This window comes from Ovis canadensis, chromosome X (assembly GCF_042477335.2).
Source record: "Ovis canadensis isolate MfBH-ARS-UI-01 breed Bighorn chromosome X, ARS-UI_OviCan_v2, whole genome shotgun sequence".
NCBI classification, from domain to species: Eukaryota; Metazoa; Chordata; class Mammalia; order Artiodactyla; family Bovidae; genus Ovis; species Ovis canadensis.
In genome coordinates this window covers 135134910-135148280 of record NC_091727.1, presented here as the reverse complement: position 1 = coordinate 135148280, position 13371 = coordinate 135134910, and the positions used below count along the sequence as shown (strand labels likewise).

The 13371-nt window shown below is 40.3% G+C and overlaps 1 protein-coding gene across 2 annotated transcripts in view; it reads left to right on the top strand.

The window, feature by feature from the left end:
• The first annotated feature begins 891 nt into the window (after positions 1–891).
• Positions 892–13371, top strand: part of BTK (Bruton tyrosine kinase) — a 32555-nt gene continuing 20075 nt past the window's right edge. Inside the window, exons 1-5 of one of the 2 annotated variants that reach the window (XM_070291022.1) lie at positions 906–1160; positions 7409–7592; positions 9420–9586; positions 10140–10238; positions 12076–12141. In XM_070291022.1, coding sequence (XP_070147123.1) covers positions 9446–9586; positions 10140–10238; positions 12076–12141 — 306 coding nt within the window. In that variant the 5' untranslated portion in view covers positions 906–1160; positions 7409–7592; positions 9420–9445. Of the gene's footprint in view, positions 1161–7408; positions 7593–9419; positions 9587–10139; positions 10239–12075; positions 12142–13371 lie in introns of both variants that reach the window. The other variant, XM_070291021.1, reaches the window with a different exon arrangement.

The following is a 13371-nucleotide window of genomic DNA, read 5'->3' as shown; positions in this document are numbered from 1 at the left end:
CATGCCCTCCTCCAGGAGATCTTCCCAACCCAGGGATCTAACCCAGGTCTCCTACATTGCAGGCAGATTCTTTACCCGCTGAGCTACCAGGGAAGCCCCACATATGGTGCCTAGGACAAGTAAATATGGCAGTGGCTGATGTGTCAAGATGGGCAAGCAGATCAGTTACCCAGGGCTGCGGCCATCATGGTCTATAGCCAGTACTATCTGCATGTCCTAGGAGAGCCCTCCTGGAGACGATCTCTGCTAGAACGTGAGCTAGAAGGTGGCTGAGGAAACATTCAGGCTTCAAGCAACACATCTAGTCATCTTTTTTGAGACGAAAGAGAAAGTTGTAAATGAAGAGTTAATCCCCGAGGCAGAATCTAAAATGGAGAAAATCAACATCCACAAAAAATGGGAAGGACACATGTCAGTGTGTGGGCTTATACTCAGACATTTTTATCTGTAGAAAAAAAAATGCTTTCTTAGAAAATGACTCAGCAGGGGGAAGTCTTGTCTCTACCTCTGTCAGGATCTGTACTTTGGGGTCCCTTCATCAATAGTCTCCATCCTTCATTGTCAAGTTTAACTGTGTGGCCTCAAGTCTCTGCCTTAGAGGACATGAGACACTAAAGACACACTCCCTTGCCAGTCCCTTTGTTTTGTCTCCACAGATCTGCATTTCTCCTCTTTTCTGGAAGTCTCCACTCCCTGTGTTGACCATCCCAATGATCCTTTAGCGATGTCGTCCCTTTACGTTGGGGAGGTTAGCCTGAGGACGTGTCTGCTCAACCCAGCCTGGTCTAGAGTCTCAGTGGCCCCAGTCAAATAGAGAAGAGTTCTTTCAGAGCAGACTCAACTAGTACTGTCAGAGGTCCCAAGCAAATGAAGGGCGGGGACTGCTGGGCGGGTGGGGGGGTGGTGGAATAAGGACAGCAGCAGGGAACCAGATACCATGCTGCTGAGAAGAAGAAAAAAAAAGACATTGGTTTAAGTCAGGAAACAAAAAAAGGGAACTGAGTGGCTGTGAAAGGGTGGGGTTTGCTCAGACTGTCCTTCCTCTCTGGACTGTAAGAATATGTCTCCAGGGCCAGTGTCTTCTGACATCGAGTCCCGACTTCCAAGTCCCGGCATCTCAATGCATCCGGGGAGCTGCCTGCATTAAAGTCAGAACTGAGGTGGGTCCGGGGCATGGCAAGGGCTGGACAGCAGCAGTAACTGCCTTTCCTAGGACCTTGAAGGTCAGAGAGAAAGCGTGGCTGGTGCCATGTAGTCTGAGGCAGGAGGAGGCAGATGGAGGGTGGGAGTGTCATCGCCTAAGGCCCTGGTAGTCCCTTCTGATAATCAGAAGAGGCTGGAAGGGTCCTTTCTGGGGAGGTCATAGTTGGGTGGAGACAAGAAAAAAAAAGTGACATAAGGTGACCATCTGAACAGGTAGCAGATGTTGGAAAGAGGCAACTCTGCACAATTTGGCAGAAAAGTAAGCTTTCATGCCCATGGCTAAATAAGCCAGGATAAAAATTAATTGTTTGGGTAATATTGCCAGAAGACCCCAAATGGATCCGTGTGTCAATGAGACCTTAGGAAAAAGAAATTTTTAAGAGGCAGATTGTCTAAAAAAATTGGTCAAAACGCATATGCTTTTGAGCTCTGTAAGCTACGGAAAGGCTCAACCAGAGTGGAAAGCCTCTGGCTGCATTGGGCCAGTACTGCTGGGATCAGAGCTGCCTTGTTGGAAGGACTGTGCATGCCAACCTCGTGGTAACAGTGGGTAAGAGATTGGGCCAGAAGTCAGCCTCGGCCTCGAGGCCCAGACAGTGCGGCCAACCCCTGAGGTCACGGGGAAGCTTTTTCCTATTACCATTGCCTGCCATGTGCATGGCTCTCTTCTTTTCTAGGCTCCATCATTTGCTTCTCTCCTTTCCTCTCCTCTCCATCTGTCTCTCCCTTTTCCTCCTTTTCCTCCTTCTCCTTTCTCTACCTGTATCCCCTCTTCTTTATCCCCTCCTTGATTTTGTTCATTACCACCCCGGAACAGAGCCAATGCTTAATAAATTCATGGGGAATCTCAGTGAATTCTTCTTGCCCCTTTCTTCCCCTGCTGTTTTCCCTTTGCCCTTTCCCCCTACTTGCCTAGTGCCTTCCCCATAGGATTGTCGTGAGTGGTGTGTGTCCTATGTAAAGTAGTTAAAATGGGGCCCAGCAATAGTCAGTGTGCCTATCTCAGTGTTTGCTATTATTTGTATTCTGCCTGAGACCTGTCAAGGTCCCCAAAAGGCCTGCCTAGAACAAATATGTGGCGTCTAGAATAAAAAGGATTGCTGGCTCTGACCAAGACATCCTTGGGTGAGTGCGGGCCAAATGGAATTCCAGTCCAGTTTCCCGGTCACCCTGCTCTCCAAGCTCCACATCTCTGTCTCATGTTGTCTGTTTCCGAAGGTAGGGCAGCAGCAAAGCCCAGAGGCAGGGCTCTGTACAGCTCAGGGGTTATCTTCTGTGCTGTTAGTTACATGCTGCTTCTGCTCCTTCCCTCCTTTTGCATGCCAAGCCCCTGACCAAGGGTGCTACGGCCTCTTGGAGCCTCAATTACTTGATTAAAAATGTCACCTACCAAATAAGCCACAAGATGCAAATACCCTAAATAATCTAAAGCGTTCTACTGAACTGGAATCCCTTAGCGTTAGCCCTATCTGGTCTATTCTGACCCCTTCAGACAACTTAAACTGTCTACTTGCCTTCAAGTCCAAATTCCTGTAGCTTATGGCTAGCGATGTGTTTGTTTAGAATCTTTTGTAAACTCCTCATGGTGAGAACTAGTGCAACTTTCCATCCACTTCTAGGGTCTGGGTGCAATTTAAAATTATCATCAGTATGATCTACTATTTCCATTTGAGCAAATTTCCTATAGAGAGTTTCCTTTCAGCGGACTAGACCCCATACCAGGAAGTGACTTAGGTATAAGAGGAAGACATGGCTTTTGAAAACCAGTCTGAATGTTCTCCAAAGAGTCATCAGACACTTGCTGCTTTTTGCCCGTGGATGCCATGCCGATATCCGATGGCTAGGCCTTCGGAATAAGAGTGACATAGAATTTTCAGGAAGGCAGTGCTCAGTAAGAAGTTAGAGACAGACCTTGACCTAATTCACTCCAAAACTGCTGGGTTATGCAAATGAAGCCATCAGGGGGAGGGGGAGAGAGAAATGCTCTGAGGACCCTGAAACAAATGGGCCACGTGTGACTTTCGGTTTCTCTGGAGGTTCTTGTGCACTGGCTGAGGGTGTTGGGAGAGCATTTGAAAAGCAAAAGCCTTAATCCCAGGCTTTCCACCTCCCTCTCTGTGAGCAATTACCACATCCCCTTAGGGTTAACATCAGTTAGCTGAACTTTCAGAAGAAGCTATTCTCGCTGCCTTACATCCCCAAAATGAAAATGAATTATAGTCTATTAACTCCTTCCTACGTATTTATCTGTAATAGAAACAGAATAAAAAGAAACTGATTAGAAGTGGAGCAGAAAAGAGACAAAAGTATGGAAAAACAGGTTCTCCAAAACTGCTATTTGGAGTGGAAATCAGTTACAGTGTTTCTGGAAACTATTTTGTCAATATATTTCAAAATGCAAAAGGCACAAACTTTTTGACTCAGCATATGATGTTTATATAGAGATCCTAACAACAAGGGAAAACATCTGAAATAATGTTAAACAAGAACTTTAGATATTTTGTGGACAACGTATGTTGGGTGAAGGAAGGATACTTAGGTAATAAGTATCTAAGTATAAGAATAAGAAAAATAAGCAAACTCTAAATATTAGGTGCAATATGATCTCAAATATAGTCAGAAAAACACAGAGAAAAAGAATGGAAGGAAACATGCCAAAGATTAATGTGTCTGGATAATGAGCTTGTAACTGATGTTTTCCTTTTTAATATCCCTGTACTTAAAACATTTTCTATAATGAACATGTTTTACTGTGATATTGAGGGAAAAAATAATATATTTAAACCAGGGAAAACAAAAGCTAAATTGAGAAAGAAGGCCAAAGGGTCACACAAATCCAGAGTGAAAGACGGACATCGTAGCAGTCACTCTCAGGGCAAAGGAGCAATGCTGAAAGTATCACCACCAACCTGTTGCTCAAGGGAAGCTAGCAGATTGGTTATCTGGCTCTCCTTTCATCACTTGGCCAGAATCTATTGTGTCTAGTGCAGGGCAGAAGAGTTGACAGAGACCAGAAATGTCCAAAACCACAGAAGAAAATTGTAAAATGTTAACAACATGAAATGCTGAAGAAGAACCAGAGTGCTGAGACCTTTTAGAAATGATTGCAGTAGATGAGAATTTCCCAGGTTAGCCAGCAGCCAGAAAACTGATTTTCCTGGAAGTCTTCATCACAAATTTGGTCACCTGTAGCAATGACCCTGGAAACATCATCAAATAATTAGCTTTCACTGGGACCTGAACAGACCTTCTTGAGGACTTAACAAGAGTAATTATGGCTCTTTGTTGCTATGGGTATGATATTTTAATGACAACTTCTCTTCTGGTTCCGAGATGGGGAAATTCTCAATCAAAATCTCAATCAAAACCTGAGAGATGCTTCTTGGACCTGAGAAGAGATTTTTAGTAGGCCTATCAGTTATACTCTACTCTACTTAGAGACCACTGATAATTCTACCAGATTTCATAGAAAACGTTTAGGAAGATTGAACCAAAAAAAGAACAAGGGATTACATGAAGTGCATAATCCAACACACAAGCTGGGCTGGGTTTGCCAATTTGACTTAGTAACTGAGAATTCATTCTGAGAGTGGAAAACTATGACCACAGGTACAAGAATGTTCATGGTAGCATTCTTTATAATTGAAAACAAATAACCTAAGTATCCATCAATAGGAGAATGGATTAATGTGATATATTCATTACATAGCATACTTGATACATATCAAAATAAATTAAAATGTATGAACTAGAACTAGGTAAAAAAAATCATAAAATGTTACATTGAGAAAAAAAGCAAGTTGCTAGTATGTAACACATAAATTCAAATGTGAACCGTGTAAACCAATGCTAAGTATTTCTTTTGGATACTTACTTAGTATTACCTATTATGTAGTAATTCCTACTATTACCTATTACATATTAATAGTAATATTAGTAATAGTAATATTAGCTACTATTACCTATTATGTAGTAATAATATAAAAACGTGCCTAGGAATGCTGAATGCTAAATTCCAGATATTAGTAGCCTGTAGGGAGGGAGGAGAATAAAATTGTGGAAGAGCACACAAGGGAGTTTTGACTGTATGGATAGTATTATAGTTCTTAAAAAAAAAAAAAACAGAAACAAAGTAGCACAACGTCAGGATTCTATTAAGCTAACGGTGAGCACATGAGTGTAATGTTATTCTCTTTTCTTTCTGCCTATTTGCAATATTTCATAATATGAAAGAAAGTACATTCAAACAAAGTTTTATATGCACAGTAAGCAATTAGAACCCTAGAACGAAGAGTTGGTGTTGCATCTAAACTCTATGCTTTTATCCCTTTAACAATGAAAAATCCTGAAGGGAAAAACAGCTGGTGAATCTAAAAATCGACCAGTAAACAAGATCTCCTTAGAGAGGATTTAAAGGAAAACGTAAGATAACCATGGTGGAACTAAGAGTCCTCATGTGGGAAAAAAGTACTGTCGTCAATTAAATAGGACAGACCATCCTTTCATGTGTAGAGGAATATTGCAGAGAAAAGTACCCCTGGATCCTGAATTCTTTCTTACTTATCCCCACACTTACCACCATTTCCTCCTTTGTCTACTGTTCTTAGAAGATGGAGAGGGTTCTGTCCCCACTGCTCTGTGATGATAGCCATGGGCAGTGACAGAGTGCTGAGGTGAACGACATCACACTTCACTAAAGACAAAAAACAAAATTCCCTCTGGGAGGCAATGAGGTACAACAGAAACAGCAAGGGTGCGGAGTCACAAATAGATAGATCTAGGCAAGTCACATAACCTCCGTGAACCTTGCTTTGCTGTTTGTCGTAAAGAGTAAATGAAAGAATGTGTATAGAATGTCTGATGATGGGCTGCACTAAGAGAAGCAGGAGTTGCCTCCCATTCCCCTGGGGAGAAAAGGAAACGGCTAGAATCTTGCTGGGCAATTAAGTCATGCTTTAAATGAGGAATACGCACAAAATGCAGCTTATTGGATATTTCTGTCTTAGTAGTTATTTGAACTATGACTGTTCTAACTAGCATCTCCTAATAAGACCTTTCCTAATCATAGTCAGGCTGAGCTGTTTTCTGATTTTTGCTCTGATGTTGTCCCTAATAATGAGTAAAGATAGGAATCAAAGGTGGTTTACTTGACCAGTTCTGCAAGTGTTATTTATATTAATTCCTTGGCATAGGCCAGTTTGTAAAATGGCTGAACGCTTACTACTAAGCATTCTCTTTTTGAATTCTACTGCTCCATAGGGCGGAGAAGGCAATGGCACCCCACTCCAGTACTCTTGCCTGGAAAATCCCATGGACAGAGGAGCCTGGAAGGCTGTAGTCCATGGGGTTGCTGAGGGTCGGACACAACTGAGCGACTTCACTTTCACTTTCATGCATTGGAGAAGGAAATGGCAGCCCACTCCAGTGTTCTTGCCTGGAGAATCCCAGGGACGCGGGAGCCTGGTGGGCTGCCGTCTATGGGGTCGCACAGAGTCGGACACGACTGAAGTGACTTAGCAGCAGCAGCAGCAGCAGCAGCAGCTCCATAGGGAGACTAGAGGCTGCACAAAATGGCCATGTGAAAATCCTGCATCTGTAGATTAATAAAGAGAACATCATAACACTGTAACTTTACGTTTTAGATGAAGAGCCGAGTGTGTCTATTCTTTTTTCTCCTCTTTCTTTTCCTATATGAAGTGTGTGTGTGTGTGTGTGTGTGTGTGTAACATTCATGTCACTTCCGTTTCCACCCCACCCCCACCACTTGAGTGAGGTGCAGGGTCAGCCCTCACTGTGCATCTTTTGTGGTCAGTTGACTCTGTGGGCTGCTGAAATTGTTAGAAAAAAAATAGGACTTTCCATAATAAGTACCCAAAGAAGCCGAAACTATCCTCTAAAGCAAAGTGTCCATTACACACCAGCCTTCAGGAAGATATAAAAGTAGATGCCTCTCCTTTCACCATTAATGGACCAGAGGTGACTAAGGAAGAGCTACCACATTGTCAGACCATGTGTGTCTTGAATGGATCACAAGGAATAGGGGGAAGCAATCAAAGAGGGAGCAATCAGGCCGTGGAAATCCCAGCAGTCCTCCAGCTTAGTGATCTACAGGTAGAGGCCATTTCACCCCACGCTCAGAGGGGCGATGGCTAGTGAGAGGCTTACTTCCTCATACTTAGACCAGCTCTAAACCCTACCCCAACAGAGATACTTGAAAGAGAGGAAGGCTTCCTCTTGTACAAACTGGATTTGTTCTGAAAAACAAAAAGAACAGAGGCAGCTTCCAGAAGGACCTGTCTCATGGGAAATAAGAGGAGAGGCCAAGGCTGAAGCAGATGCTGGGTCTGAGCGGGGAGTGTATTCACCAAGAGCTTGCAACGAACCTAAAGGTAAAATGATGGGTGTGCTTTACTCAGCTAAAAGAGGCACAGCTGGACGTGGTTTGTTCAGATGATCCAATTTACTGGTTATGTTACTTGATTTCTTTAGGGTATTACTTTCTTTTTTCTAAGTTGAATCTTTGGTTGTGAATAGATACTTAATTGGGATTCACCATGGGAACAAACAAGATATTAGTACAGGATCTCGATGTGTTGGCAGTACCTGAGAGCCGACCATTATTAGTTGGTTATCACTACTTCTGAGTAAATGAAAAATCTTAATGTTACAAGAAATCTCTTTGGGGATTGAGCTGGATCTGAATGCTACAACTCTTATTAGTTTCTCAGTCCTGTGAGAGATGATTTCAACCCGGGAATTAGGGAAGAGAGCTGTGTGGCAAGGTGTAGGGAAAAGTGTACTCCTTGGCCTGATTTTCTCAAAAAATCATTTATAAAAAGTTGAAAAAAATCTATCACCAGAGAACAGTGGCATCCAGACGATGAACAAGTAGCAAAGTGATCATTCTGAACATCCTTGGTGTTTCTGTAACCTATTTTTGTCTCCTCAGTACAATAATAGAGCTGTTTACACCACAAGAAAGAGCAAAATAATGGTGTGGATAGCCTCAGACTTCGATACAAACCATTCCTTTGCTTTCCTGGTGTGAGAAGTAACTTATGCTTGTCAAGTAGGAAAAAACTACTGACTTTATTCTGCCACCAAAAGCATAAGGAATTTAGTTAAAACAAAACAAAATCTATCCCCTTCAGGAAAAGAACTTACTTCCAACAAAACTGGATGGGGAAGGGGCTGATCATTTGGTGATTTTTTTTTCCAGAATTTTTTAATGCTCTGTTTTTGTGTCAGTATTTATGTCTTCACTTTATCTTTCTAATGAAAGTTATGGATTAGTACTACAAGATAGTGCATTTAAGTGAATAACTGTGTGTTTTGTTTGAATTAAAAAAAAAAATAAAACCAAGGGTGACTTTGTGTAACTTTCTTTGCCTTTGTATATTTCAGTTACCCAAACTGAATCTTTCTGAATTACTGTTAAAAAAGTTTGGAGAGACTAAACAAGTTACTTTTCATAAATGATCAAAGATGGCATCTCTAAGAGTTGATGATCCAAAAGAATGAATCTAAGCAAAAAGGAAGGGAAGAGCAAAAACCAAGCAAAACAACTGCCTCTCAAAAATTGTTTTTCAATTTTAGAACAAAGCTCAGCCAGAGCTACAAAGGATGGGCAAAATCGGTTGAGTGGCAGTTAGTATATGTCCACAACTGCAGGTGCAGCCTCCATATCTTTATTAGACCCCTTGGTTACAGACCCCAGTGGGACAAGGTATGAAAAATTACACTCACTGTCTAGGAAACTGGGAACTGAAAGTCCAATATCTGCCTCAGTGGAGTTCTGGCACCTGCATTATACCTTCTGGGGGATATTAGGTCCAACAGCTGCACCAAGACTTTTTATTGTTCACAGATTCTGCACATTCAGTAAAAGGGTGGTTAGGGTAGAGTTGCTTCTAGACATTACCAAGCACATGGTACATGTCGTTGATATCCAGAGCACTCCATTGACTTAGGCAAGAACCCAGTTTATATGAACTCATAATGTAGAACCAATCACCCCAATCCAGTGTGCATCCATTATACCTGAAAACTGGCAGAAAGGAGGGTTACGGAAGGAGGACATCAAGGTAAGAAGATCGTTCTTTGTTAGCTTTGAACATTTCTATTCTATTTGAAAGTAGGTGGCTAGGCTGAGGGGGAACCAGGAGGGATGAGGAGGATCAATGTGCTGGGTCTTCAAGAACTTTCATTATCGATAGCACCCAGTGAGCTCCAGAAAGAAGCGATGGCTGCAGTGATATTGGAGAGCATCTTTCTGAAGCGATCGCAGCAGAAAAAGAAAACATCACCTTTAAATTTCAAGAAGCGCCTCTTTCTCTTAACCGTGCAAAAACTTTCCTACTATGAGTATGACTTTGAACGTGGGGTAAGTTTCTCTGCTGTGAAACCTGAGTTTTAAGGACTTGGCCTTAAATCTGCCTTGGTGAGGATGTAGATCCTTTTTGGTTGGAGTCGGGGGTGGAGCAGGATAGAAGGGACCTAAGTACACTTCAAATTCAGCAAAGCATTTCCTAACCCAGAACTGGGAAGTCATACTGGAACAAAAATTCAAAGGTGCTAAGAAGCTATCAGGGAAATCTCACCATGGATTTTCAAAGTTGGTGAGCACTCATTAAATGATTATTGAGAATGAAACCCAAGAGTTGGAAATTGTTTCCTTATTTTTTTATGTTAAAATAAAAACAAAGCACACAAAGTCAATGCATTTGCTCTCCATCTGGTAGTCAAAAAAGATCAGGTTAATAGATCTGGAAGTTGTTTGGGTTTGGTTTGTCTGTTCATTTTTTCAAAATGACAGGTCCTGATATAGAGTGTGGGTGTCACCTCACTATGTTGAATGATGAAATAGCAAAATCTAATCATCTGGTTGCTTAATCGCTCTTAACCTTTCTCCATTTCTTCCTCATTCTCTTTCTCAGAAAAGAGGCAGTAAAAAGGGTTCAATAGATGTTGAGAAGATCACTTGCGTTGAAACAGTGGTTCCGGAGAAAAATCCTCCCCCTGAAAGACAGATTCCGGTGAGAAGAGATGATTGTTAGAACCAGGCGCAGGGGGTGGGGTGGAGTTCAGAAACTTGGAACACTTCAATGCTCTGTAAATAAACTGGTGATATTGTGCAGTGGTGGGACACACAAAGGTCCCTTATACCAATATGCTCTTCACTCCACCACATATTGGTTATGCTGAGTCTCAATGTCTTTTTCCCCAGATGCAGAACAACTCACTTAACTGGAAAACTTGTAACACCAGTTTTAAGATGATATCCCATCAAGTGTTCAAGCTGATCAGAGATGATTGGTTTTACTCCCTCAGTCACCGGGATCAGATTTACAGACTTGAATTAGTCTGCAAGCCAGAACCCTAGGGCTCTGAGTCTTGAGATTCTCACTGCTTCTTCTCTCATTTCCCTGAGGACATAAAATCTACTGATTTCCTGATTTTTTTAAATGTCATTTTTTTCTGATGACAAGAGTAAATGCATGTTTATTACAGAGACTCTGCAAAATACAAAGAAAGCACATAAAGAAGATAAAATTATGCATAATCTCATTAGTCAGCTAAAACAACTATTAACTTGCTCATGTACAGACTTATTGATGTTTTTCTCCATTAACAACACATACACTCACACTAATATTTCAGTTATATATTTAAAACACAGAATCATACTAAACACCTTGCTTTGCCACTTACATTTTCAATTTACCAATATGAAAAACTTTCCCCAGGACAATAGGTAATCTTTAATAATATGATTTTAATGACTATATAGTGTTCCCTATCATGGATCTATTCTAATTTGTTCAGCTAGTCTCCTATTACTAGACATTTAAATTGTTTCCAATTATTTTATATCAGAAATCATGTTGAGGGGAACATTCTTGCATACATCTTTATGTATCTTTGTTATTCTTTAAAATGACTTCCTAGGAGTAATATTTTGTTCTTTTCTTAATGAAATCTGTACACTTTGGTTATTTTTATAGTTTTACTCTATTTTGTAGAAGTAGAATTTGAATATTATATATTCCCACAAGCTGAATATGAGAGTATCTATTCCTCTACATTCTTTTCAACACCAGATAATTTAAATATTTGTTAATTTGAAAGCCAAAAATGATTTAATTTTTAAATATTTAATTGCTGACTTATTTTGTCTTTTTTTTTTTTGCTACTCATTATACATCCATAGCTCATTTATACTTTTTCCATTTGTGAATTGCCTGTTGATTTTTTGACCCTTTTTTCTATTGAAATATTTACCTATTCCCAGTACTTTGTAAGAGATCTAGATATATTAACTTTATAATATATGTTGAAAATATTTTTCCAGTTTTTCATTTATCTTTGAATTTTTTTTTAAACGATACTGGGTTTTAAAATCCATGTCACCAAATTAGCTCATCTTCCTCTCAATGGTTCTAACTTTTAGCATTATATCAGAAAGGCCTTGCCTCTCACAAAATTATATGAATATTCGCTTTTTTCTGTTATTCATAGTTTCATTTCTTTCATAAGCTCTTGAATCCATCGAGAATTTATTCTGGTGTATGGTGTGAAATAGCTACCTTAACTACTCTCCTACCTCTGCCGATATTAGTGGTTAAATGTTTGTCCCAGCATCATTTATTGAGTAACCTCCCTTTCCTCAATAATTTGAGATTTTTTTGAATGAAGGTGTGCTGGATCCTATGGCTACATGTCCCCCTGGAATATAGGAAGCCATCACTAAGGATTAGCACTGTCCATGCAGGATAGTCTTGTGGAACCACTGCAAAAGACTCCCAGTACCTAAGGAAATCCAGAAAAGAGTAATGCATCAACCAATAATTATGATTTTTTCTGTCATTGCAGAGAAGAGAAGAGAGCAGTGAAACTGGGCAGATCTCAAATATTGAAAGGTTCCCTTACCCCTTCCAGGTGAAGTATTTTCTCTCATCAGTTCACAAAGGGACCTGTAATGTAATCATCAGGGATGACACAGGCTGAGGGTGTTTGCTTTTCTATTTTCCAGTCAAACATAGTTTCTTTTACTCTTTACACCTCAAAGAGAATCCGTAATGGCACTAATTCTATTATGGTGTGTCTTGTCTATGAGAACTGCATTGAGAAAGATGCTGTTTGTTGAGTGAGCATTTCACTTCCTTCTGATTCTGCCTCTCTATCTAATGGTGGTCATGTGGGTTGAAAAGACAGAAAAGGGGAGGGCAAGAGTAGTATTAGGAAGTTCAGTGTGGGGAAACCCTATTAGATTTACATATAAACTTAAATTCTATTCAAGTCTGGGATAACTGAAGCGCCACATAGACATCTGTTTGACAGATGCAATGTAAGCCATCAGAGAGAGCAAGAGCTTCAGATTCAATCAATCTCTGATTTGGTTTGCTTATGTCCTTAGAACTCTGTAGGCTACATACCGTGAATAAAGCAGTCTCTGCAACAGTGAAAGCCAGAAAAGGAAGTGGAAAGTCTCAGGGGAGGGGGCTTTCTGTCATGGATTTATGAGCACAGCAAGACTAACAAGCAAAAAGAAAAAATGTAAAAGGATCTTGTTCATGTCCCTGACTATAACAAAGTTTACAAAACCTACCATTGTTTTTCACTAAGTTGATGTTGTGACTGGCCTGGTGGATAATGGTAAATAGCAGGTAACTCACAATTAATCTACATTTGACTTTAGAATCTACTGCGATGTCTACTAAATCTGTGAGGGTTGAAACCATGTTTTATATCTTTTGTACATCTCCATAACACATAGCATGAAGTCTTGTATAGGTGGAGTGTTCAAAAACTACTGACTGATTTGATGATGATGCTTAATATAGACTTCACTCTTTTTGAATAGGTCTGTAGTTCCAAACTTGGTTTATTTTGGCTAATATTGGCTAGGGGGTACCACTAGGCATTGGGGGGAAAATTAGCCATGAGTTAAAATTTTGCTCATATTGATGAAGTTTATAATTCATATGTACTAATCAAGATCTGTTACATAAATCATTCAATTATCTTCTATACAAAGTTTAATAAGATCATAAAATATCCTTCATTGGATAAACACAAAGATTATGAACTAATTTTACACACGAATTGAAACTCAACTCAGGAGGACCTAGGAGAATTCACAAAGCTAAGAGTTTCTTAATCCTACAT